General features: G+C 40.8%; 1 protein-coding gene across 4 annotated transcripts; it reads left to right on the top strand.

The window, feature by feature from the left end:
* The first annotated feature begins 450 nt into the window (after positions 1-450).
* On the top strand, positions 451-18,486 carry add3b (adducin 3 (gamma) b). 4 transcript variants are annotated; one of them, XM_061690061.1, is made up of 15 exons: positions 451-705; positions 3,097-3,338; positions 4,215-4,359; positions 5,631-5,782; positions 7,565-7,645; positions 8,866-9,015; positions 9,240-9,383; positions 10,865-10,963; positions 11,227-11,400; positions 12,540-12,806; positions 13,893-14,009; positions 14,681-14,770; positions 14,847-14,970; positions 16,158-16,250; positions 17,443-18,486. In XM_061690061.1, the coding sequence occupies exons 2-15, from the start codon at positions 3,150-3,152 to the stop codon at positions 17,664-17,666; spliced, it is 2,049 nt and encodes a 682-aa protein (XP_061546045.1). In that variant the 5' UTR covers positions 451-705; positions 3,097-3,149; the 3' UTR covers positions 17,667-18,486. The 4 variants fall into 4 exon arrangements, with proteins under 4 accessions (XP_061546045.1, XP_061546046.1, XP_061546043.1 ...); XM_061690062.1 differs by lacking the exon at positions 17,443-18,486 and adding an exon at positions 15,373-15,457 and having other exon boundaries at positions 16,155-16,217; XM_061690059.1 differs by having other exon boundaries at positions 452-705; positions 16,155-16,250.
* Positions 18,487-23,053: the final 4,567 nt, after the last annotated feature.

Genomic DNA, 23,053 nt, shown 5'->3' on the forward strand with positions numbered 1-23,053 from the left:
ATTTGGGTGATATGATGTCATGTCTTTGACTCAGTGAGAAGCCTACCTTTTGTACTTTCAAAGTCTATTTTTTTTTTTCACTTTTGCATAAGTAAAGGACTTGAATCCGTTCTACTTTTACCAGTCTTGCTTTGTTAACAGTGTCTCTCTCCTTCTACACAAGTGTGAGTACTTCTCCCCCTTCTGACTGAGAGTGATAACATTAGCTCTGCTTATTTGTGTGATGAAGAGGCGGGAGTCAGTGAATCACAGGACCAGATGGAGGAAAGAACTCTTCATGAAAAGGCTTAAAACAACAAGAACTCGTCGATGGACTAGTTAGTACCTTGCTTCTTTCTGGCGTAGGACTGCTTGGTGGTGGTGGTGGAGTGGCTGCCATTTTTTTTTCATGGTTGGTGGTGGTGGTGGTGGTGGTGGAGTGGCTGCCATTTTTTTTTGGTGGTTGGTTTCCGACTAGGAGGCCTTTGTGGGTGGATGAAGTCAGGTCACGTGGTCACTTTTCCTTTTTTCCCACACAAACACACCCACATACATCCTCACCCGCCAGCCTCCTTTTCTCCGCTTCGTGCGGCCGCCACTCGCCTCCTTCTGAATCCCGTAAGTGTGCGCAATGTATCCACAACAGGACTAATATCCACCTTTTTTGGAGCGTCTTCTGTGGGGGAAGAGAAATTCCGACTGCGCGGCGTCCGGAGAACTTTTGAGGTAACTTTTGGGAACTGCTCTCGCGGTGGGTTAGCTTCTTGCATTTTTTTTTTTTTTTTTTTTTTTTTTTTTTACGATGACTTCATGATTCTACTCCTAAACATTTACGAGTTGAGTTTTATTCGGACTCAAAACCTCGCTAAAGCTACGCAAGAGTTAAAATTTGCATGGAGGACTATTTAATATGTATAATAGTCGTGGTTGGAATGTGTGTTTGCATGTGTATCCCTCCACCCCCACGTCCAGGTAGCCTCAAAGGTGCTAACTGCTATTCAAAGTAGTTCCTTGGAAAAAAAGGCTGCCTTTTGTTTACTGTTAACGACTTTTGGCTTAAGAATGCAGGCAGCCTTTCCTCCCACTTGTTTAAAGAGGGGGGGGGGGGGAGTGATGAATGGTGTTGTGAAATCCTACAGAAAGAATCATGATCACTTCCAGTTTGTGGGGTTATCAAAGTACTGTTGTTTTTCCTCAACCTTTGTTGAGCCAAGGCACATATTTGACATACGAAAAAAAAAAAAGTGGATGCACAGGTCAATTATGTACCTTCTGCCATCTAGTGGAAGAGCTTTTCATTTTACTTCTTGTCGTTATATGTCGGTGGCATAGATAGTTGAACAAAGATACAAAAGCTTTTATTGGCAAGACCCCACTCTATCTTTGCTCTCGGGGCACCATGCATACCACCACCCGCACTGTCCTTTCCAGCAGTTTTATTAACCTCTTTGTTCCCAAAGTCCACACTACTTTTAGTCAGTCTTCTTTCCATTACAGCCCCCACCTCATTCATCCCAATATCATCATTTAAAACTTTAGTGAGGGATGCTGTCCATGATTGCTATTATGAACCTTTTATTCACCATGTGCTTTGATGTATTATGTAAATATGTAACTATCACAAGGTACAGTTTGTCCTGTAGGTATCTTCTTCTTTTCCTTTCGGCTTGTCCCTTTAGGGGTCGCCACAGCGCGTCATCCTTTTCCATGTAAGCTCCTCCTGCATCCTCCTCTCGAACACCAACTGCCCTCATGTCTTCCCTCACGACATCCATCAAACTTCTCTTTGGTCTTCCTCGAGCTCTCTTGCCTGGCAGCTCCATCATCATCATCCTTCTACCAATATACTCACTATTTCTCCTCTGGACGTGTCCAAACCATCGAAGTCTGCTCTCTCTAACTTTGTCTCCAAAACATCGAACCAAGGCTGTCCCTCTGATGAGCTCATTTCTAATTTTATCCAACCTGGTCACGCCGAGAGCGAACCTCAACATCTTCATTTCCGCCCCCTCCAGCTCTGCTTCCTGTTGTCTCTTCAGTGCCCCTATCTCTAATCCGTACATCATGGCTGGCCTCACCACTGTTTTATAAACTTTGCCCTTCATCCTAGCAGAGTCTCTTCTGTCACATAACACACCTGACACCTTCCTCCACCCGTTCCAACCTGCTTGGACCTGTTTCTTCACTTCCTGACCACACTCACCATTGCTCTGGACGGTTGACCCCAAGTATCTAAAGTCTTCCACCCTTGCTATCTCTTTTTCCTGTAGCCTCACTCTCCCCCCACCACACCTCTCATTCATGCCCATATATTCTGTCTTACTTTGGCTAATCTTCATTCCTCTGCTTTCCAGTGCATGCCTCCATCTTTCTAACTGTTCCTCCAGCTGCTCCCTGCTTTCCCTGCAGATCACAATGTCATCTTCAAACATCATGGTCCACGGGGATTCCAGTCTAACCTCATCTGTCAGCCTATGCATCACCACTGCAAACAGGAAGGGGCTCAGGGCTGATCCCTGATGCAGTCCCACCTCCACCTTAAATTCGTCTGTCACACCTACACCACACCTCACTGCTGTGCAGCGAAAAAATAGCAATGGTGGAATGGGGGTGGGGGACTGGTTAGCACAGCCGCCTCACAGTTCCGAGGTTGCGGGTTCAAATACGGGCTCAGGCCTTCCTGTGTGGATTTTGCATGATCTCCCGGTTTCCTCCCACATTCCAAAACATGCATACAAGGTTAATTGAAGACTAAATTGTCCATAGTTGTGAACGTGAGTATGAATGATTGTTTGTCTGTGTGTCCTGTGATTGACTGGTACCTTGCCTCTTGCCCAAAGTCAGCTGGGATAGGCTCTAGCACACCTACGACACGATAAGTGCTGTGTTTGATATGAATGGATGGAGAAAGAATAATTTTCAGACAAATTAAGTGAAATTAGATTTCCTGGAGGACACCTGATGATCTCTCATTGCTCACTAAATTTGGTTGGGAATTATAAGTCTGAATCCCAGTTATTACATGAGTCACCATTGTGCCTGTTTTGCTCTGTTGCCTTGACAGCCTGACTGGAAAAAAAAAAACTGCTGTATCTTTTTTTTCTTTACCATTGTCAGATTCAAGAGGAAGCGTAGGAGGCAGGAGGTGGTAGAAGAGGCTCTGCTGGAGGATGAGTCTGTTGGAGGTGAGGCAGTTGGCAGGCTCGCTGACGCTGTCCCTGTCCAGCAATGACTCCAAGGAACGCTGCTGCGAGAGCGACCCGGACAGCCTCCGCAGCCGGGCCATGTCGCCGGACCTGAGGCAGGACTTCAACATGATGGAGCAGAAGAAGAGGGTCACCCACATCCTGCAGAGTCCTGTATGTATTTCATAAAGAGAGCGCAAAACCGATTACTCCGACTGGTTATAACATTAAAAGGATTCAATCCATCCATTCAGGAAGAATCTACTGTGCTGGCCTGCACATAATATACAATAACAAAAAAACAAAACAAAAATTACATTTATATTTTGAGCATGGAATTAGTATGCCCCATTCATGACATCGTAGAAAAATAGCCCCAGGACTGCAATAGATGTACAGATGTACCTAATGTACAGATGTGCCTAACATTACATACATTATCATAAACATTTGGAGGATGCCTGGTGGGATACATTTTGGTTTTGTACGATCAAGCTTGTCTAGTTTCTTTGGAGAGGCAGAATTTTTTTATATACAGTATCTCTGTATTGCACCATATTAGAGTACCCCAGTGGTCAGTCAGTGTATAATAAAGAGCAAAAATGCATCATTAGACTGAATTCACCTCTACAGCATAACAGTTAAGCGTTGCATTGGGATATAAGACAAAAATAGCTCAGCAGCTCAGTTGAAGGAAGCAACATGAAGACATGCCGGTGAAGTGCATTGAAATAAGTTGAGCCCACACTCCTCTGCGATTGCGTAAGGGCCCCTAACAAGTGGAACTTATCACATCGCCATGGTTACGGTGCTCAGATGAGGCAGAATGCTGGTGCTGGGCTGACAAACACAGTGTGACTCGGAGATTCGCAGGCTCCCCTGGAAGGTGAGAAAGTAAAAGTCGGGTTTAAATAACAGCACCGTCGCCCCCTGCTGCGCTCGCACAAAAAGGTTTTTCTAGATTTGTGACTTGTAATAGAACAGTGTAAAAATGAGCTGCAGAGATTACAGAGGTCACACACTGTGAAATAATTCCTATTTGGTTTACAGGTGTTCAAAGATGAGCTGGAAGGCCTGATTCAGGATCAGATGACCAAGGGCAACAACCCCACAGGTCTCCTGGCCTTGAGGCAGATAGCCGACCTGGTCATGGCCAGCACGGTGGGAGGGGCCGGGCCCTTGACGTCACCCATCAGTAAGTCTTGTGTGCGCACAAGGAATCTACTCGTTCTTGTCAGTCTGAAACAGCAGAAAAGTTGTGGAGGACATTGTCAATGTCTCCATTAACCAGCCCGCATGACCACTGGAGCGAGTGAATCTCAGCAGTTTGGAATGCTAATTATATTAGACTACCTTCTGGATGCAGCAATTGCAGGCCATCATCTTCTATTTACTTTTATTGTGGAAGAAGTCTCAATGTCAGCATCTCGTGATAGGCAGACTCATCCATTTTGTGGAGTTTATTAATCGTGTCTTCAAGTAATTGAGGAAAAAATGGAGAACACACTGTTGATTCAGTCTCAACTAGTTTGTCCTCTAAAGACCTACATGACGTCACTTACGAGAAGTTGAGCTACATGCACGATATGACACAATGCCTTCAGGCGGCATTATTTTGCTCAAGTATCTAATTCAGAACTCAAGCGTTTTAATTTTCGTCTTTTTCTTTGAAAAGGCACTAAGTTTTTTCCCCAGAATATTCATATCAAAGGTTTTTATTCTGAAATTTATTCACGATCCCAAGAACAGCGAGTATCCATCTGATGCTCCTCCTGCAGCAAAAGCAGTTCAAATGCGTTTTACTCGATTTGTGCTCAAAGACCCAGAAGAAAACTAATCCTTTTACTGTTCCCCAAGAGGGAAACTCCATTTGACACTGTTTTCAAAACGCATGCATAGCCATCCATCCAAAATACACACATGCGCAGTTAAAATCTATAGGCACGCAGTAACAGGAGGGGTTCAAACAACATTGTGATGTTCAAATGCACTTCAGCGATGCTTGGAAGATCCCAAACCCTATTGTTTTCCGGAAACTTCTTTTTTGGGGGGGAATTGATTTCTTTTCCCAGTCACACTGACTGCATAAAGTTTCCCTTTTCTGCCTGTGGGCCTCATGTTTTACTGTAGGCTTCTTTTTTTGCAGCTGAGTAGATCACCTTGTTTGCCTTTAAGTTAAATGCATTCATGTTAGGAAAATGGCTGTGAAGTCAAACTGAGCTTTGCACTTTTAAAAAGCTTAAGTGCCTGTAAGAGATGGCGTCGTTAAATGTCCTTATACGGCAGCACAGTTCAAAATATCCTCGCAGGGAATTTTCAGAAAGCCTTTTTTAAGGTTCACATGCTCCCCGAGGGAGGCTTTAACTTTATCTTGCGGTGAAGGCAAAGCCTATAAACATCCTTGTTATGTCTGAAAGTGTAGTTAAATGCAAACTTCTTACAGGATGATATGTTGTCCCGTTGCAGGCTTGGGAATGGTGTCTCCGATCAATGACTTGTATGCTGTGGAGTCCCCATCCTTTGCCAAAGGCGAGAAGCCGAGCCGCTGCAAGCTGGCCAGCCTCTACAGGCTCGTTGACCTTTTCAGCTGGGCTCGTTTCACCAGTTCCTACATCACTGTGAGTGTTGACATCCTGTGCACGTCTCTCTGTCTTCTTGCGAAGTTCACCAGCTGTATCCTGAGGGCTTAAAAGGGAGATTGCGGGTCTCTTTTGAGTGTGAGCTTCCCGAAAGAAAAAACCTGGAAACACAGTAACTCACATACAAGTTTGGTCCATGTATGTTTGACAATAGTATAGCATGACATCACTGATATTTTGCCACATTTTCTTTGTAAATGCTGGAAGAAAAAACATGGAAAGTCTTTCTGCACATTAGGCATGCAAAACAATAAACTTTTTTTTTTTAGTATTTATGGGGTGCAGTTTTTTCTCAGGCCATTTCCTGTTTAGGATGTTTTGCCATTGATAACAATAGTATCACATGCCATAATGGATATTGCATCACATTATCTAGGTAAATGATGAAGAGAAAACTATAGAAATGGTTTTCCTGCATATTGGGCATATGAAACATTACTGGGGACATGTTTTTTTTCCCCACAATTAAAACAGTTCTCAGGTGTCTTAAAATGTCTCTGACATTCTTCAGTCAAAATACAAAAAGCTAAAGAAAACAGCACACTTAACATCCACTTGTAATGATCCACTTGAAGTTACTGTTTTTGAGGGGGCGGTTCTGTCAAGCTCCCGTGTCACAATATGCGTTCGTTACCATGGCGACCAGGGGCGGAGCTCGGACATTGCGGCTAGGGGAGCAGCGAGTCATAGCCAAACAGCCCAGAGTCTGAAGAGGCGAGTAGAAAAAGCAGAGAACGACAGACATTTTCACTCGTAAAGGTGGCACTCCAATGGAAATTAGTGTTGCTGATCTGTGTATGTGGTGCATGCAGCGGACGCATTGCCGAACACAAATACCCCCCAATCCCAAGTTGACAACTTCACTGACCATCCAAGTGTGTGCTGACTATCAGAAGCTGTTGCTGATAGCACTGTTAGCTAATGCTAATCTGCGCGAACACAGCAGCTCTGCTTACCTTTTGGCTGTGACATGATAAAGCTTCAGTGTCATCTGGTAGCCGGCCCCCAGCTGTGGCTTGGAAATTAGGGATCTTCAACCAGCCTAGCTGTCAAGTCATGGACGGAGAAACTCGATTTGAGGTGTCAAATTTGAGAAAAAATGGAGAACGGCTCACTCACAGACACATTTTGGAAACGGGCGCATAAAAGATTTACTTGCCTGTTGAATTTCAACCTTAATATGAGTGGCAAGGCACTCCAGAGAGCCAACTATTTGTGTACAAGCAATTTAAAATTTAAATCCATTCCATAACGTCCCCTTTAAAGAACATTAGTAACCAAATTTAAAAATACCATCATATCATATCAGATAGCAATGATAGGTCCCTTTGCAATTTATTTTTCAAGAGCATAAAGAGCAACACTAACAAGTTATGAAACAGACTCGGTGCCACAGATGTTTGATGTTAACATTAATGTTTAAAAATGTATAACTTGTGGATCAGAACTTAGAAAATAGCTGTGTAACTGAATTACTAGTATTTCATGAACAAACGATTCAGCACCAGAAATGTAAATTTTTTTCTTATCAAAGGCCTCAATGTTTTTTCCACACTCTTGGTCTTCAAAAGTTAGATAACGTGACTTTCTGACAGCAACAGCATTAATATTTTACACTGGTGTGTGGAAACAGCAACCGAAGAAATATATCAGCGTCTGAGCAATAATTAATGGCTTCTGAATTTCAAATGCTTTTCCACATGAATTTAACCAGAATGAGGGGCGCATTTTTAATTTAAACCGTGTTTCTTTTCATCTCAGGTGCGTGTCAACAAAGAACAAGACCATGTTCTGATCAGTCCGAGAGGCCTTTCTTTTGCTGAGGTGACCGCAGCAACTTTGGTAAGTGGATTTAGTTTAGACTGACTAATTGAGTGTTTTGCACTTGGTGAATATTATCTATTTGTGAGCCCTCACCAGACTTTGCATCAGGTACATCTCTGCAATACAATGAGATCCAATACAGATAAGAACTGTAACCTAAATTCTTCCTTCATTCTTCCTGTTATTCAAGGCGACGTGCAAGTTTTTCACAATTAAAACGGTTCCCGTGTGGCATTCTTTGGTTAAAATACACAAAAGATAAAGAATAAGAGTACACTTAATATCTGCTTTACTTACTCTGGTTGCAATCACGTCATTTTGGAGGCACTGTTCTGTCTCAGGCAAATGTAGATCACCGCTTTTGTTACCATGACGACTGCGTATGTGAGGAAGCGAGCAGCCACTCATTGTTGCCAGTTGAGCGACTTTTTTGCCTGATTTAGCGACTTCTCTGACCCTTCAAGAACTGTTTTCAAGAAAAAGTAGCAACGAGCAACAAATCTAACAACATTTTTGGGGGTGTTATTGGAGACTTCTGGAGTCTCTCAGACTCCCTCCAGAGAGTGAGGCGTTCAGCCCTCTGCATCCAGACTGCAGATAAATGCTGCTTGCACGAAGCCATCACTGGCTTGTTTAACCATAAACAAAAATTCCATTACTGGGTTATTATTTTGGGGCGGAAGTGCAGAACAACTCACACACACAGAAATGGGAAACAAAAGTTTTACTTGGTTGCTTAATTTAAAACTTAATGGGGGGCAGGCATTTGTATATTAGTGTTCTCTCACCATATTAGTGGTTCATTGCCACTAATCATTTTTAATGGGTTTTTACAGTATATCTATTTAGTGTAATGCCCTCGACGCTATGCGCCACCACAGCAGGTCCCGCCTCTTAAAGGCACAAAAGTGTATCTCACACAGACAATTCAGACAATATGTAAAGTATTTTCTTTACATTTAATGCTTTTTTTTTTTGCATTCAAATGAGTGTACAATGTGTTTCAAAAGTGTGTTTTAAAAAGTTAAAGTGCATTTTTATACATTTAAATGTCTTAAAGGATGTGGTACAGGTAAAACAATACAAATTTAAAATGTATATGGCCTCTGTCACCGATTGGGGGTGGGTATGGAACATACATGTATCCCCCACGATTATAGGGGATTCACTCTACATTTTCCATAATACTGTATGTACGATTTAATGCCGTTTCGATTGAAGCTAAGGTTTTGTTTCAGGTAAAAGTGAACATGATCGGTGACGTCGTGGACCAGGGCTCAACCGACTTGGGCATCGACCACTTCGGATTCGCCCCTCACGCCGCCATCTACGCCATGCGGCCCGACTTGAGATGCATCGTCCACGTCCACACGCCCGCGACAGCTGCCGTGAGTCGCCGCGGGCCAGCAATCGCTGAGTTTCCGTTCAAAGGCTCGCCCTGGCCCGCAGGAGCCCGTGATGCTCCTTAATGCAGTTTTGCTATAAACTTTAAAGCCGGGCCGTAAAATTCACAGCGAGTAACGAACACGACTAGAAACGCTTTTTATGTGACGGCACAAACGTGTCTCTGTTTAGACGCGGTGGCAGTGACACTGTGTATTTATGTTAACAGGTGTCCTCCATGAAGTGTGGAATACTGCCCATTTCCCAGGAGGCCTTGCTCCTTGGAGACGTGAGCTGCTTCGGTTACCATGGCAGCCTGGATAATAAAGAGGAGAAGGTGGAGTTTCAGAAAGCTCTGGGCCCGACTGCCAAGGTACTGTCAAGTTGAGAGACTCCATTAGTGAAAAGGGCTTTTTCCAAAGCTTTCAACAGCTGCTTTACCTCTCTAGTCACACCAGGTACACCTGCCCCATCTAATGAGATCCATTACAAGAGCTGCATGGAGAATTCTGCCTTTTGGCTACCTTGCTTTTTCTTTCAGTAAGTTAAATTCTACGCTACTGAAAACTGCAATAATAAACATCATAGAAAGTGAGCATTATGATCTTTGCTATACAGCTTTTGTATTATGTAATCCCTCGTCTCCTAATATCACCAGTTACTGGTATATCGCTTTAAAATATGTCTTCATTTTTATAATATTCCTCCTTTCTCATATTTAAAACAATCGTAGCAATTCTTCCTCGAAAAAGAAAGTAAGTGGGCGGCACGGTGGTCTACCGGTTCGCACATCTGCCTCATAGTTCTGAGGACCCGGGTTCAAATCCAGGCTCGTCTGTGTGGAGTTTGCACGTTCTCCCTTTGTATGCGTGGGTTTCCTCCGGGTATTCCGGTTTCCTCCCACAGTCCAAAAACATGCATGGTAGGTTAATTGAAGACTAAATTGTCTGTAGGTATGAAGTTAGTGCTAACTGTTAGCATCACTCATTGCGGTTTTAGAATCCTTTAAGGCAACAGATTGTTAAACATGTAGACAGATAATATAATCCTACTCACAGCCACATATTCTTTATCTTCTACTAAAAATGACATGGAAGACATTATTATTATATATTACAGCATCTTACGGAGTTTTTTTACTGTGTCCCGGTGGTCAAGGCGGGCACACCAGAAGGAGCAACACAATGAAATGAATTGCAGCATTAAATTGTAATGCACAAACATTCTTTATATTCTATTTAATTTTGTTATTACTCTGTTTTTAGAAAGTACTATTTTTCCTTATTAAAAACCAACCACAAAAATTTGGCGGTTTCTGGGACCGAGGCTAGAATGGATTAATGGCATTTCCATTCTTTTCATTGAGGAAAGATGATTTGAGACGGAACAAATTAAACTCGTATCTCAAGGCTCCGCTGAATTTTCAAAGATTATTCTCATATTAGAAAATATTTAAAATTAAAACTAATACTGCACTGTTTTCATAACATTGCAACTTTATTCTCATTGATAAAACATTGTAATATTACAAACCTAAAAGGTCTAGTCTCATAACTTTTTTTTCCGCAGTAAAATACATTTTGACAATGTTAAGACTTTATGCTCAGAATATTAAGACTTGTGTAATTAAATTGAAAGAGTTATAATATTACAAACATAACATTTAGTCTCTCATAGCATTTGAAGTTCTAATCTTTGTGATACAGATCTGGTGCTGGATCTCATTAGACTGCGTAGGTGTACCAAATGAAATGTCCAGTGAGCGTCGCTTTTTAAATGATGGCTCAGAACCTGCCCCAGTGTCTGTGTCAATTGCTGCAATTGTGTTTAAAGAATTTCTGTTGTATTTTCCAGGTGATGATCCTAAGGAACCACGGCCTGCTCGCTTTGGGACAAACCGTAGAGGAAGCCTTCCACTACATGTACCACTCACAGCAAGCGTGCGAAATCCAGGTTCATTTAAGGACATTATTACAGTACAATTAGGGCCAGAAGTATCTGGAGAGTGACGGAATTGTTGAGCTGTTTGCTTGCTTGGACCGAACTACTGAATTTCCTCAAATTGTTGCCACCATTCGAATAAAGTAGATGCCAGTTTGTTACCGTGCCTGTCAAACTCTGCTTCCATATATTCGCAGCTGTCTTCGGGTACTTTTCCTTTGGTAAATGTCACCAGCTTTTTATGAGTTTATGGCGGTCTGACTCGAGTTTTTTAGGTGCAGGCTTTGGCGTGCTCGGGCGGCGTGGACAACCTGGTGCTCCTGGACAGGGAGAAATTCAAACCCCTTACACAGGGAGCGGCCGCTGCCGGGGTGCCCGTGAGCAACGACTTCAAGTGGAAAGTGGGAGAGGCCGAGTTCGAGTCCCTGATGAGGATGCTGGACAACCTGGTGAGCGACGCTTTTGGTAGACTCCATCCGCACCGTTGTGTTTCCGATGGACAGATGAGGCAGCTGAGCGGGCTGCAGCCGCGCAAGCCGTCCGCCCACCCTCGCAGACGTAGGCGCCAGATGACAAAGCTAACAGCGGGTGCAAGCAGCCGCATTAAGTGACCTAACAGTCACTTAACAGACCAGATTTAGCGTGCCCTGTTTCAACATGGGATTTACTGTCTGCTCAAAAGGCTTGTCAATACTGGCAGCACAGCAACAGCTCAGATGGCTTGAGGATATTATTACATCCTGTAACCTGACAGTGATTTAGCACTGTCTGTGTCGATTTTGTAGATCACCTCCGAAATCTCATTTGTTAAAGCTCAAATTAGGAGACCAACCCCATATTTTACATTTTCAGCTGTAGTTGTAATGGCAAGCTGTCCCATACACTGTATAAAGGATATAATGAAGGAGCACGGAATATTGAGAGAATAAAGTGGTAGTATTAAAAGGTAAGGGTTATTTTACAAAAAAGAAAGTGTTAATATACAAGCATCAACCTCGAGTCTCCTATCATTTAATTTTTTTTCTCGAAATATTTTTTCTTAATATTATCGCTTCTTGAATTTTTTTTTAAATATATTAATAATTTGAAAAAGCACAAATGTGGAATCTCATAACCTTTTTTTTTTTTTAATATATTGCTTCATTCTCATTAGAAAAGCCTGTAATATTATGAGCATAAACATGCAGTATAGAGTACATTCTCATTAAAATAGGACTATTTTTTCAACATTGGGACTCTCATAAGGTCAGTTTTCTTGTAATTTTTATTCTCATTAAATTAGGATTTTTTTTATTTATTTTTTGTTCTCATTCTAAGTTTTTGTTTTTTTTTCCTTTAAACTATGCAACAGATTGTGCAGATTCCCACCAAAACGGAGAAGTCCTTATTCTCATTGGATCCACACACACACACACACACACACACACACCCGTATGATGTATATTAAATATTTTCAATCCCCCATTTCCTGGTACACTAGACATGTCAGCAAAAATACTTTTGTATTTTACTGTATATGCAATGTTTAAATATTTAGACACGTGACGGCAGTGAGATTAAAAAAAAAAAAATTCCTCTCGCTCTGCAGGGATACAGAACAGGCCACTCGTACAGGAATCCCATCGTCCGCGAAAAGCCCCGATCCAAGAACGACGTGGAGATCCCCGCCACGGTGTCCGCGATCCTGTCGGACGACGACGACGAAGCGGCGGGCCTGCGCAGCCCCTTCAAGTTGAAGGCGCAGAGGCAGCAACGGGAGCGGACGCGCTGGCTCACCTCGCCCAACAGCTACTTGAGGGTGAACGTGCCGGACCGCTCGCCCAGTGGCGACGTCAGCCCCAGAACCAAAACAATGGTGTGTTGACCCTATATAGATACCTTTTAATGATGAGGAACATTAAGTCAAATGCAGTCAGCGGTCGAAATTATGTAATACAATAAAAGTAGACCAAATTTGCTTAGTATGGAGGAGTCTGACCATTGAGAGAGAATTGCAATAGTCATGAGCTGAAGAAACAAAGGCAGGTGAATCAGACAAAGTTGTGAATGGTTGTTTGTTTAAAGTGCCCTCTCGTCCAAAAAGTCAGCTGGGATAGATTCCAGCTCGCAGCAACCCTCAACCGGATCAGCGAAATAGAAAATGGACAGATGAGGTATTTTTAGATTAGCCTGCCATCTTGTGGATGAAATGAGACATGCTTTCTTGTTTATGTAGATCTATACCGCTTGTCCTCATTAGGGTGAGCTGTACACACTGGGCACATAGACAAACAAACATTCACACTCATATTCACCCCTACGGACAATGGAGTGTCTTCTGTGAACCTAACATGCATATTTCTTGGAATGTGGGAGTAAGCAGTGGAACATGCAAACTCCACACAGAAAGCCTTGTGGTGAGATTCGAGCCCAGAACCTCTCGGCTGTGAGGCAGACACGGGAAACCGCAAAATATAGGGGGAATAATTGAATTTTAAAAAAACAACAACTGTATAACACTTCATTGTTGTTTTTTTCCCTTCTTTTTCAATAAAATATATTCATATTTTTTTTATTTGCTGCAGTTGACTGGAGACCAGTCCAGGGTGTAGCCCTCCTCTCGCCCAGTCAGCTGGGACAGGCTCCAAGCTCACCCGCCTCAAGCCTAATGAGGACAAGCATGATAGGAAATGGATTGATGATTTTTTTTTTTTTTAATTTGAGAACATCTCCCTGTAGATGGTATATGAAATATATTGACCCAGCAGCGACACAATGGGCCAAAGAAAGAGCAGAATTTGTCTTATATTTAAAATATTGCAGACAAGGATTCCGACTTTATTTCAAAAACATCATACACAGACATTATTTCACCTTAATTGAACATGTAAAGATAAACTATGAGTGTTTCATCTCCGTTGTGCTTGACAAAGAGTGTTTGAATGATTTCTTTGTCTCTCAGTGGATGACGTCATCAGAACCGGGCAAAAGCAAAGGCACCCCAATTAAGATTGAAGACCCCAACCAGTTTGTCCCGCTCAACACTGACCCCACGGAAGCGCTGCACAAGAGGAACCGGGTGAGCCATTTTGATTGCATGCCGTGTACATGATGCCATGGAATTGCCGTATTTATGAAGACTGTGGTGCTTTGACTTAGGAGTTTCACAATTTTCGATCGTTCTAAAACCAAAGATTAAGGTACGAGCGAGCTTTGGATACATCCCCACCGATTTTGATAGTCTTACTTTACATAGCTAGAAAAAGCTCTATATCAGTAATTCCCAAAGTGTGGTACTTTCAGCTGCATATTGAACAGGACAAACAGTCGAGCACACAAATCGTTAGCCTGATAGCGCAATTGCCTAAGTCATAATTTATTTTGTTTTTCTTTTAACAAAAATAACATCAATTCAACAACAAAAAAGAGGAGTCCAGTTGTCTCAGCCTTTGTACAGTACCATAACCTGGATGACTGACAATCTCATCAGACATGAAGAAAGAAAACCTCAATTTTTAGCAAGCACATTGCTATTTCTTATTGATATTGTGACAATATCTTAAATATGACTTGGGCAGTTATGATATTAGGCTAAAGAAATGCAAAATGGGAACACTCGCAAGGAGCTGCAGTGGGCAAAAAGTCACGCCCAGACACTCACATGTAGACTAACTGGCCAAGCTGACACCAGCTCTTGATGCTACTCATTAGGCCACGCCCCTTAAAGGCACTGTAATCTTTTTAATTCAGATAAAAGAGCAGCACAGAGGCGACCAGATGACGTCGGGTCCAAAGTCCCATTTACTGGCCGGCATCGTTGTGGACACCATCCCGGGACCAGTGAGTGTACATTTATTTATTTTGTTATTTTGTGACGTTTCCTCGTGATATCTGACGCTGCCTAATCCACCTGCAGGCTTTCATCACGGAGGATGAAGGGCTCACTCGCTCTTTACCGCCCAATCCTTTCAACCATCTGACCGAGGAGGTGCTGGAGGAGTACAAGAGCCTGGTGGAGCGAAAGCAACTAGGCCAAGACGGTACTTCAAGAAAAAAAAAAAGTCCACCTGCTGTGTCTTCTCCACTTGAAAGCTTGTGAAGTCCACGCAAGAAAAGCCTCTCTCCGTTGGTTTAGATGGGCTTCAATCCATCAACAACAGGGGTGGCCAAACTTTACTGAAATATTGAAGGACGTAAGAGCCACTTGGGCATCCTTCAAATTAAATTTATCAAACATGCTAAACCCGTTGCATCAAGCAATTCTACATTTTATATACTGTATATTAGTTATTTTGAAAAACCTCTTATAGCTATCAAATTTGATCTGTTTTGCCAATTGACAACAATAAAAAACATCCTAATTGTCATTCTCTTACCCTAAAATTGAATGACATTTCCTAAGTTTGCTTTCAAAAATACTCAAAAACTTTACTTTTGTCCAGGTTCTACAAAGTTTGTGTACACTTTGACCCGTGCCAACTAAAGTGGATTCGCCAGTATGATCAATCAAGGAACATCGTAGTTATGGTGGGAATCTTGAAACAATGAAACTATACATAAATGTGTATTTTTTTTTTTTTTTATGTGACAGTGCTCAAAAGGGCGCTTGAAACACTCGAGAACTGTCTGCGTTCCACCACATTTGCACAGGTTGCCGCAAAAGCATGCAGCTGTTGGCCTTTGAAGGGTTACGGGGGAATCTCGAAACGGGGAAAGAGTAAAATAGACTGAGAACGTACCACGTGTGCATGGAGAATGAACACAGTGTATGGGTTTTAAACTCAACTTTATTTAGAAAGCACTTTTACAACAACCACTACTGTAACAAAGCGCTGTCCGAACCGAAACGAGAGCAATCTATCGCAATCTAATAATTTCCAAAAGCAGTGTTTACTTGAGGAGCCATAATGTGCTATGTTCCCAAATTGGACATCAACACAAAGCAGAAAGTGGAGCAAACCAATTTTGCTTCTGGAACTGAATTAACTTCATTCATTTGGCATTACAAAGAGAGATTTTGTTAGTCTTACTTCACATAACTGGAAAAAGCTCTATATCAGTAATTCTCAAACCGTGGTACGCAAAAGAATCAGTGCCCGAGTACAGATCAGTTGGATTTCCAGTAACTTTTAAGTTCTATACATATACTTTTAATCTTAAAAGGAGGAAAAAAAATAAATAAAAAAGTTTGTTCCAAATGTAATGACGAACGTGCTGTTTCCAGAAGACGAAGATGCCACAGATGCGGACGAGATGACCACGTTCGATGGCTCCACAATCTCACTCTCCCTTTCTCCCATCATGACACCAATCAAGCTAGGTAGTCAATCAGATACCTTCAAAGATATTGCAAGTGTTTCTGTGCCTGTATGAAGCGAGACAACTTCTTGTTTCTATATGAAAAATTCTGCCTTGACAACTTACTAATGTGACATTCTCATCTTTAATGCAGAAGTTACAGTATTTAAACTGTTAAAATTACCTTTTTTCCCCCTTTTTTTGTCTTCGTATTATTGTGTTCTCTTTGATTAACAAATCTTTGTCATACTGAAACTTAATTCTCTTAGAATTAGCACATATATTTCTCCTAGTACTTAGTTTTAGTTTCATTAAATTACAAATTTTTCCTGTAATACATAATTCTCATAAAAGTACCACTTTTTCTCATATTTTAAGACTTATTTTCATAAAATTTAGATTTTTTTTCAGGTAAACATCATATTCAAAAAATAAAATCAAGAAGACATTTTTCACGTAATTTTCATACTCAAAAAATAAAATTCTGGAAAGAAATTACGAATTTGTTTTCTTGTAATATTACAACTCGTAAAACTAATAATGTATTCCTCATATTATTACAAGTTTATTCTGGTAAAATTGTATTGTTTTTCTTGTATTACAATTTCGCTCTCCTGAAATTAAGTGAAATTGGATAATTTTTGCGGCACATTAGTGATTGTGAATCACTGCTCTGAACTTATTGAAGCACTTTTCGAAGCGTTCATTAGCGCCTCTCTCGCTGTCAAGAGATGTGAGACTCTCATGTAACATCACTTTAAGGAAATAAAAAGAAGCTCACACGGTTCTCAAAATAAGGGGCAGAACATGCTCTCATCTGAAATTTACTGTAAAATAAATAAAACAAAACAAAAGACAATTCAACATTCTCTGTTTAAATATGAAAGTCTGCTAGTGTTATAACTACTAAAACATTGATGCTAGTTTCATCAGCCCAGCTATGGCGTTTTGCATTGCGTGTTAGCATTAAGCTAGCGGACTTTCGTATAAGGCAGTTGTGTGGTTTGTTGAAATATGCGTGATGGTTTTCATCTCATGTTTCGAATTAAGTTCACTGCCACCGTCTCGTGCTCAAATCACAAATATTTACTCGCGAGTCAAAGCGAATAATCTGTCACGTGACGGGTTGTACTTTGGAAAACTTGGAAATCAAGGCACTGTAAAAACCCAAGAAATCGTATTTTCTTTGCTGACCGTGTTCCTCCCACCGACAGACACGATAACCAACGGGAAAGACCACTTGTCCGATCTGGACGAGGACCTGAGCCTGGAGGTTTCCAAGCTGAGCGTGAGCGCTTCAGAATCGCTGCAAATCTCCATGAGTGTCAAGGACAAGACCCCGGAGGGCAAGAAGAAGAAGAAGAAGAACAAGTTCCGCACGCCTTCCTTCCTGAAGAAGAGCAAGAAGAAGGAAAAGAGCGAGGTGTGCGCACATTAATGTGGAAAAAACAAAAAGTGGCTCTTAATGCTAAGATGGAGCCTTCTTAATACGAATGAGGGATGTAAACAAGTTGAGATTTTAGTGCTCGTTTGGCCTGTGTGTTTTTATGAATGGGCGTTCAAGAGACAAACTTCTGAAGCTCTGAAGATTTTTTCCTTTTGCACAAATCCCTCGTATGAATGTATCGATACGAGCACGCCCGTTGGTTGTGTAATGGTGGCCGGTAATATACAGTCAACGGCCTTAAAAGAAGTACGATTTTTGTATCTGAAAAGACATTCCTGATTATACTGTTGTGTTGGTTTGTAACGGGTGTGGGGAACCTTCGGCTCACGGGCCAATAGCGCCTCGGAAAAGTAAGACGTCTTTGCTCGGGAATATTTCGAGTTCTGTCTCATAAATTCATGAACTTGTTCTAGTGCTATCCATCCATTTTTCGTACCACTTATCCTCACGTGGGTCGCGGGCGTGCTGGAGCCTACCACAGCTATCTTCGGAGAGACCATGAACTGATCGCCAGCCAATCGTAGGGCACATATAAACAAACAACCATTCACACCTATGGGCAATTTAAAGTCTTCATTTAACCGACCGTGCATGTTTTGGGGATGTGGGAGGAAACCGGAGTACCTGGGGAAAACCCACGCACGCACGGGGAGAACATGCAAACGCCATACAGGCGAGGCCGGATTTGAACCCGGGTCCTCAGAACTGTGAGGCAGATGTGGTAACCAGTCGCTCACTGTGCCGCTTCTAGTAATATGATTTTATTCTGGTCAATTTAAAAAAAAAAAAAAAAAACGCATTTTACTTACTAGCTCTGTCTTTTAATATTTATATTTTAGTCTCATAAAATAAAGACTTTTTCTTGTAATGTTTCCACTTAATTTTCATAAAATTACTTTTTTTCTAGTAATATAACATTAATAAATCTGGTAAAGTTAGCCTTTTTTCTTGTAATATTATTTCTTAATTCTTAGAAAATGAAGAAATGTTTTCATGTAATAATTTGACTCAATTCTTTTAAAATTTGTTTCCAGTAATATTTCAAGTTTATTCTGGCAAAATTTATATTTATCGTCATAATTTTACTGCTTAATTGTCATCAAACGAAGACTTTCGTAGTAATGTTTCAACTTAATTCTCATAAAATTACTTTTATTTTGTAATATGAGATTACGCTGGTAAAATTACATTTTTGCCTTAATATTATGAGTTCATTCTTATAAAATTAGGTAAATATTTATTTTTTATTTGAGTCTCATGTTTTTTTTTTAAATTGTGGTTAAACATTTTGTTCTCATGTCATTTTAATTCCAGGAAAATTGAATAAATATTTTTTAATAATATGCAATTATTCTGGTAAAATTAACAATTTTATGAGAGTCAAGCATGAATATTGATTTTTTTTTTATTTTTTTTTTACAACCAGAATAAATGTGTAATGTTACAAGAGTAAATTGATAATTTTTTAAGAATTAAGTTGAAATATGAGGGGAAAAAAATGCAAATTTTCTTGTAATATTTCCACTTAACTCAATTTTAAAAATGTGATTTTAGTTTATTCTGATAAAATTATTTTCTCATAATATTGTTAATTAATAAACTGGGGGGAGGGGGTAAAATATGCAGTAATATTATGAGAAAACAAATGTAATACTTTTACCGGAACATAATCTTTTTTTTTTTTTAACACAAATTAAGTCAAAATATGTGTAGTTTCTCAAAATGTTTACAAAATACATTTAACCCACAAATGCTCACAATGTATAATAATAAGCATTTTACCATCTAGTTGCATAAATGTATTATGGCCCGGTGTAGGAAAAGGTTCCCCAACCCCCGCTTTCTATTCTAGCTATTACATAATTGTGTGCTGTCGTTAAATGAAGTTTGCCAATATGTACCCACTAATTCTAGTACTAAAAAACATGCTGTGATGAACTCTATGGAAGAAATAATAGTCATAGTTGCTGCTTTATTGTTCCAATGAAGCTTAACAAAGCAATGCAGCTTTTTTCTTTTTTTTTCTTTTATATAAACGTGGCCTACAATGTGAATGTGTCGACCCAAAAGGAGCGAGTTGTTTTGTAAATGCGTTTTTGGTACACTAAAACTATGAAATGTTTCCAAATGTGACAGTACAATCCTAATATGTCGTTTTAACACCTCTTTTTATTCATGTTTTTTATTATTATTATTCACATGTTCTGGAGCAGGCACTGTTGTTTGTGTGGTTATATTTTGACATTATCATACCACCTTTTGAGATATATTTGATGTTGGTGAAGATGCAAACACCTCCAGTATAAAATAAAGCTTTGTAGAACAGGATTTGCAAATAATTTGTCCCTTTTTTGTCTGTGCATGAAGGCAGGTCGGAGTTTATTCAAAAAAATATTAAAAAAAAATATTTTTTTTTTGTCATGTTGCAATATTTTTATATATAATATTGTGATTTGAGTCTCATAAAATTGTTTGTTTTCTTTGTAAAATGTTCTATGTTCTATATTAATATTCTATGTATAGTCTGGTCAAATAAAATACAAAAACAAACTCAATATTCAAGCTTCATTCATAAAATTCATTTTTCCCCCTCTATATTGCAACTTCAAGTGCAGAATAACATTTTTAATCCCAAAATGAAAAATTTGTTTTGTCATATTACCATGTCCTAATTCTCTAATATTGTGACTTTAATCTCATAACATTAGAATTGAGTTTTTCATGTAATATGACTATTGTAAAAGTACTCCTTTTTACAAACATTATTCCATATTTAGTCTGGTCAAATAATTACAAATATTCCCATCATACCACATCTTTATTCTCATTAAAATTCACAATTGTTTTTCTGTTAATATTGCAACTATTCTTGTAAAATAAAAGTATATATATATATATATATATATATATATATATATAAAAAAGGAAGGGCCACCCTGAAACAAAGTGTTGTAGTTATAATTGACCATGCGAGGCGGTATAATAAGGCCCCAGCCTTGATATGAATGGCTCGTTGTCATGGTAATCCAACTGAGAGGGGTCTGCAGAGACAAAGAAGGGATTTGGTGTCTCCAACAGGTGTTCCAGTTGGGGTGGGTGGTTGATGGGGGTCTCTATACCTCCACCTCCCCCCACCTCCACATGAGATGAGATGACGCAGTTAAAAAGGCCGTAAGCTTTTTGCTTGATTTTGTGGTTTAAACAAAACTACGTTGGTGACACTTGTGGGGGATAATGACTGCGTTGACAGCACTGAAAGGAGCGTTGGGAGCAGGTGACGCACGTCTGGGAAGTGGCGGGGGAGGGGGCAATCTCTGCCATGACCTCGGGGCAAAATGCAGCCATTGTCTCCCAACAACAGCCAGACGACAAGATGCGGACTGGAAAGCAGGAGTGGGCAAAGTGTGGCCTGCGGGACATACACTGTATCAAGAGTCATACTTGTAGACAGGGTAATAAATAGATTGACAGATCGAGCAGAGTACTTGTAAATAGAGCTTCAGCGAGCTCTGATAAGCAGGTTTGCACATGCTGCACGTCCATAAGATTACGGTGGCTCGTATTTCAAAAATAGCAAAGAAAAGACTTTGATAAGGTAAAAACATTACATTGATTAAAGTAAGCTGCACTGTGACATGTCTCTTCAGGTTTGCACTTGCTGCATGGCTGGGAGATCGTGCCAATGTGCAGTTTGTTTGTCAAACACATTCTAGATATATCGACTTTGATAAGGAAAAGGCAGAACATTGATTAAGATGTGAACTGTAAGTTGACATCTACTCAGCTTTGAACTTGCTGCACGGCTGTGAGACCACGCGGATGTGTATTTTGGTTGTCATATACAGTTTAACTGTAGACTTTTATTAGGTATAAACATCACATTGATTAATGTAAGCTGTACTGTGACATGTGTACTCAGGTTTGCACTTGCTTCACGGGTGTGAGACCATGCAATTGTGTATTTTCTTTGTTCTATATAAATATGGAGACTTTGATAACGTATAAGCATTACAATGAAAAATGCAACTTGTACTGTGAAATGTCCACTCTGATTTTGAACTTGCTTCACGGCTGTGAGACCATGCGATTGTGCATTTTGTTTATTTTATATAAATAGAGACACTTTGAGAAGGTATAAGCATTACAATGACTAAAGTAACTTGTTCTGTGACATGTCCACTCTGATTTTGCACTTGCGTCACAGCTGTAAGACCATGTTAATGCACTTTTATTTTTTGGCAGATGTGTATTTTGTTTGTTGTATATAAATAGAGCGACTTCCATAAGGTACAGGCATTACATTGATTAAGATGTGAGCTGCACTGTGACATGTCAACTCAGGTTTGCACTTGCTCACGGCCGTGAGACCATATGGATGTGCATTTCATGATTTTCTTGATTAATTATTCGTTGATTTGAGCTATTTCTTTCTGCGTTGCCCCCCCCCCCCCTCCCCACCTCCCCAAACATACAAGCACACACAGTCAATACCACACGCACGCCACCACCACACACGCACGCACTTTGACTTTGCCTCGTGTGTGATAGCCGAGCCACTGGTGTAATCCTCCAGCTTTTCAGATTATACTCCCGTTGGGGTCACATTCTACACCAATGCCGCGACGGGCAGCGCACAGTCAGCGTTCAAGCGTCAGACCCGACCGGGCGGCTGATATAGACGACGCCCCAAACACCCAGCACCCCCACCCCTTCAGGGAGGGTGTCACTCTCACAGGCGTCCGTTACAGGGCGGGCCACATCTTCAACAGGCCGGCCATCTGCACCTATTGTCTGCCCGGGCACGGCACGCATGGCTGGCCTCATAAAGACCCCCAGAGACACCCCCCTGCCCCCCAGTCCCACACCTCCTGTCCTCCCTGGGCCCTCACAGCTTGCAGAAAGATGACTTCTTAATCACCAGTTGAGTGTTTAGCAAAGACGCAAGGAAAGCACGTTCAAGGCTAGTTGCTTTGCAATTAGCCGTCAAGGTTAGGGTTCAATGTGGTTGACTACACGGTGTGTAAGTGCTTTTTGATTGGCTTGAGAAGTCATTGAGTGAAAAGGGAGGGGGAAGGGGCAATATGCTCCAAAATGACAAGAACGCATGACAGCATGGGGAACAAATCAAAAGGGAAAAATGCAGTCAGTGAGTCGGCAGATCATCTTTACTGCATGTAATATTTGAATGTTAAAGTGATTTATTTACAAACACACTTGTGAGAGTAAATAGGAAATAAGAGATCACGTTATACTACAGAATTATAGTTCAATAATATCAAGGAAAATCCATCCATCCATTTTCTGAGCCGCTTCTCCTCACTAGGGTCACGGGCATGCTGGAGCCTATCCCAGCTGTCATCGGGCAGGAGGCGGGGTAC

The sequence above is a fragment of the Phycodurus eques genome, chromosome 11, assembly GCF_024500275.1.
Source record: "Phycodurus eques isolate BA_2022a chromosome 11, UOR_Pequ_1.1, whole genome shotgun sequence".
In the NCBI taxonomy this organism is placed as follows: Eukaryota; Metazoa; Chordata; class Actinopteri; order Syngnathiformes; family Syngnathidae; genus Phycodurus; species Phycodurus eques.

Excerpts from the sequence above, each read along its gene's own strand:
- add3b (XM_061690059.1), top strand. The coding sequence starts at position 3,150 with ATGAGTCTGTTGGAGGTGAGGCAGTTGGCAGGCTCGCTGACGCTGTCC. Across the intron at positions 5,783-7,564 it reads TCACCAGTTCCTACATCACT|GTGCGTGTCAACAAAGAACA; the intron begins GTGAGTGTTGAC and ends TTTTCATCTCAG. Across the intron at positions 9,016-9,239 it reads ACACGCCCGCGACAGCTGCC|GTGTCCTCCATGAAGTGTGG; the intron begins GTGAGTCGCCGC and ends TTATGTTAACAG.